General features: G+C 45.4%; 1 protein-coding gene across 1 annotated transcript; it reads right to left on the reverse strand.

Moving 5' to 3' along the window:
- Positions 1 to 282: 282 nt before the first annotated feature.
- LOC135820604 (uncharacterized) lies at positions 283 to 2,482 on the reverse strand. Its single transcript, XM_065333655.1, has 3 exons — positions 2,303 to 2,482; positions 1,895 to 1,981; positions 283 to 1,298 (listed from the first exon to the last, which is right to left on the reverse strand). Exons 1-3 carry the CDS (start codon positions 2,451 to 2,453, stop codon positions 922 to 924), a joined length of 615 nt encoding a protein of 204 aa, XP_065189727.1. The 5' UTR covers positions 2,454 to 2,482; the 3' UTR covers positions 283 to 921.
- Positions 2,483 to 2,870: the final 388 nt, after the last annotated feature.

Here is a 2,870-nt window from a genome sequence, read left to right on the forward strand (position 1 = left end):
TCGAAGCTCTCTCGTCCTGGCGGTCCTGGACAGGGCACTGTCCGTAACTTCGGGGTTCGGATAACCGAGATATGAGTGTATTTTATCTCATGCCAAAGAAACGCGGGCCTAATTCAGTCGAATAGCACATTATAATTATTGAAGTTTCCCTATTTAGATACAAGATTCGTCACTCCCCATAATCCAGGAAAACTAATCTTGTTCTTTTAAATCTTTTCTCCCTTTCCATCATCATCCTAACATTGGGCATGATTGCCCGTTTGCCTTGCCATGTAAAATAAAAGCAATACAATACAGATGAGAATGTCTCTTTCATTGTAAAGAAAAAGCCTCTCGACTAGAACGGAACAATGCATATTCAAAATGGTATGTCACGTCCAGAGTACTGACGTACATTGCACGGGGATTTCGAGGAAAATTTCCAAAATGGACAAAATTTGACTGGAGACGGATCATAACGGGTTTTGGTACGTCATGCTATTCGCATTCACCATTACGTTCATGTTTATCTAAAAGCCACGTAATCATGATTATAGCTGAGCCACTCCACCTTCGTCCAGCTAGCTGTTTAGACACCGTTAGGTTTCGTCAGCAGAGGTGGACAGTTCAGATTGTCATCAGCGAACATTAAAAAAACATTTAAAATAGATTGAATAAAAGTTCTGACTTTTTGTGAGGTCCTCAAGCTCTGTGCATGGTGTACCGTAGTAGGGTACCAGGGATGGTTCTGTTTGAACAGAAATGTACTTGACAAGTAGAACGAAATTATGTTCATGTATGTGTGACTATGTACCTCGTATTTCGTCGATCAACTGCAGCAGCATGTTGTATCAGGTCCAACTCGTCTCACTATACATTGCCTCAACAGCTTGTCCAAACAAATGCAAAGAACTCGCCAAGCAAGATATCTCCAAGTTGGTCTCATTGATAGCATGTTGCGTTCACTCTACTCGATCTTGCCAGGTTCTTCACACGTCGCCAGCGCAACGCCACGCCGGTGTTGATTTGAAACTCGCTGGTGAAGCTGTGAACAGAGCCGGCTAAAAGGTACCGCTTGCCTTTCTTCAGCCGGAGGCCACACGGTGGCGGACACTGCGCCGCTCTCGCTGGCAGCGGCTTCTGCACGTTTATCACACTGGCTCTGGCTCCTGGGACTACTCCGGCACAACGCGAGCCCAGTGTAGCGCGTGTCTGGAAGCGTGAGAGCACGCGATCAGCGGCAGAATTACGGGAGCAGATGGCCAACAGGGCTACATGGTAATGACCAAGGCTCTCACCAGTCACCCATCCTACAACAGCTGGAATTGTTCACAGAGCGAAAGACAAGGCCACATTCACACACACATACACACACAGCCACACACACACATACACACACACACACATTCACGCAAACACATACGCATTAAAATTATTCCCAAATATACGCAGAGGTATTCACAGGAAATAATTACAATACGCGCTATCTACAAACGCACATGTCAAGCATACACATGCACACACACACACACACACACACACACACACACACACTCAGACTCAGACATGCCCATCGCGGAAGCGATGATAGCGAACAGCTATGTTAGACATAGCAAATTGTGCTAGGATTACACCATTCAACACACACACACACACACACACACACACACACACACACACACACACACACACACACACACACACACACACACACACACACACATATATACAGTCCGCCCACATACGTGCTCGCATAAACGGACGCAGGCCTAAGAAAGGCACCGAAAGGCACATGGTATACTTTAATTTAATTCCTCAACTAACTCCTCTCACAATATAGAATACCTAACCTCAGTTCAATGCAATTTTAAATTCTGCCCACAATTATACAAGATAACTCCATCCCCGGTCTTACCAAAATCTTGACATAATGCCTTGTTTAGCAGTCGCCTTTCAACGTCACTGCCTCTCTTCACCTTACATGGTGAACATGTTGGCATAACTGGAGAAAGAAGCAGAAAAACGATGAGGAAGCATTATTAAATTAAGTCAGTTGTCCCGGAGAGTGCAACTATTTAACAGGTCACATGCCCTAGTTCTGGACTGCCAATCTTCCATCTTTAGTGGCCGATATTTGTGGAGCGCAGGATACCAACCACTGCCGTAATTTCGTTAGGTTTTATGAGCCAGCTTCTGTGAGAAAAAAAAAGGAAAGGTGAGATGTGAAAAGCGAGTGACGAGCTGTGGATGATGGCAACACGAATCACGAATCACGCAATATGCTTGATTTGCAGTCGAGGGATTTTTCTAGAGCCAGTCTTACCCTTGCGAGGTCTTTGGCAAATGGCGGTGGTGTGGCGGGTATGACAACTATCCGTGACCACAGTACCGGAGGCGTTCATGTGAAAGCAAGTGTGACCCAGCCAGGATTGGTAGAACTTGGTCTCGATGTACGGTTGGTAGGGCGATCCCATTAAGCTGCGTTCACCATATAACCAATACGGACCGCTGCAAGTAACATTATTAAAACAGAACATGATCATACCTTTTGTGTAATCTAATACGTTTGTAAAATCGCAATAAACAACGCTATTGATGTGTTTTGAAGAATGCGAAGTAAAGTTTTAAAGTGGACATCTATCTATCTGCTGAGTATTTCTGGGAGCCAGACTTGAATGAAAACGTTGAGCACCCAGGGAATACCCTCGATCACCACTAACATGATTTCGGCTAGAGCAGTTGGAACCTTTGCTACGTGGGTTCGTAAAGACATGTAAGCAGAGAAATGCGACATCGCAGACGAAAACGATCCGCGGAAAACACTTCCGACCACATCCACGCAATCGGAGTCCACGTCCCAACGGCCTCGTTTGCGATACAAGTACTCTCCC

Source organism: Sycon ciliatum, chromosome 7, assembly GCF_964019385.1.
Source record: "Sycon ciliatum chromosome 7, ocSycCili1.1, whole genome shotgun sequence".
In the NCBI taxonomy this organism is placed as follows: Eukaryota; Metazoa; Porifera; class Calcarea; order Leucosolenida; family Sycettidae; genus Sycon; species Sycon ciliatum.

Bases quoted from the DNA above. Each gene is read 5' to 3' on its own strand.
- LOC135820604 (XM_065333655.1), bottom strand. From the start codon at position 2,453: ATGGGATCGCCCTACCAACCGTACATCGAGACCAAGTTCTACCAATCC. The intron at 1,982-2,302 runs GTAAGACTGGCT...TTCTTTCTCCAG, and splicing joins TTGCCAAAGACCTCGCAAGG to TTATGCCAACATGTTCACCA. The intron at 1,299-1,894 runs GTAAGACCGGGG...GAACAATTCCAG, and splicing joins GGCATTATGTCAAGATTTTG to CTGTTGTAGGATGGGTGACT.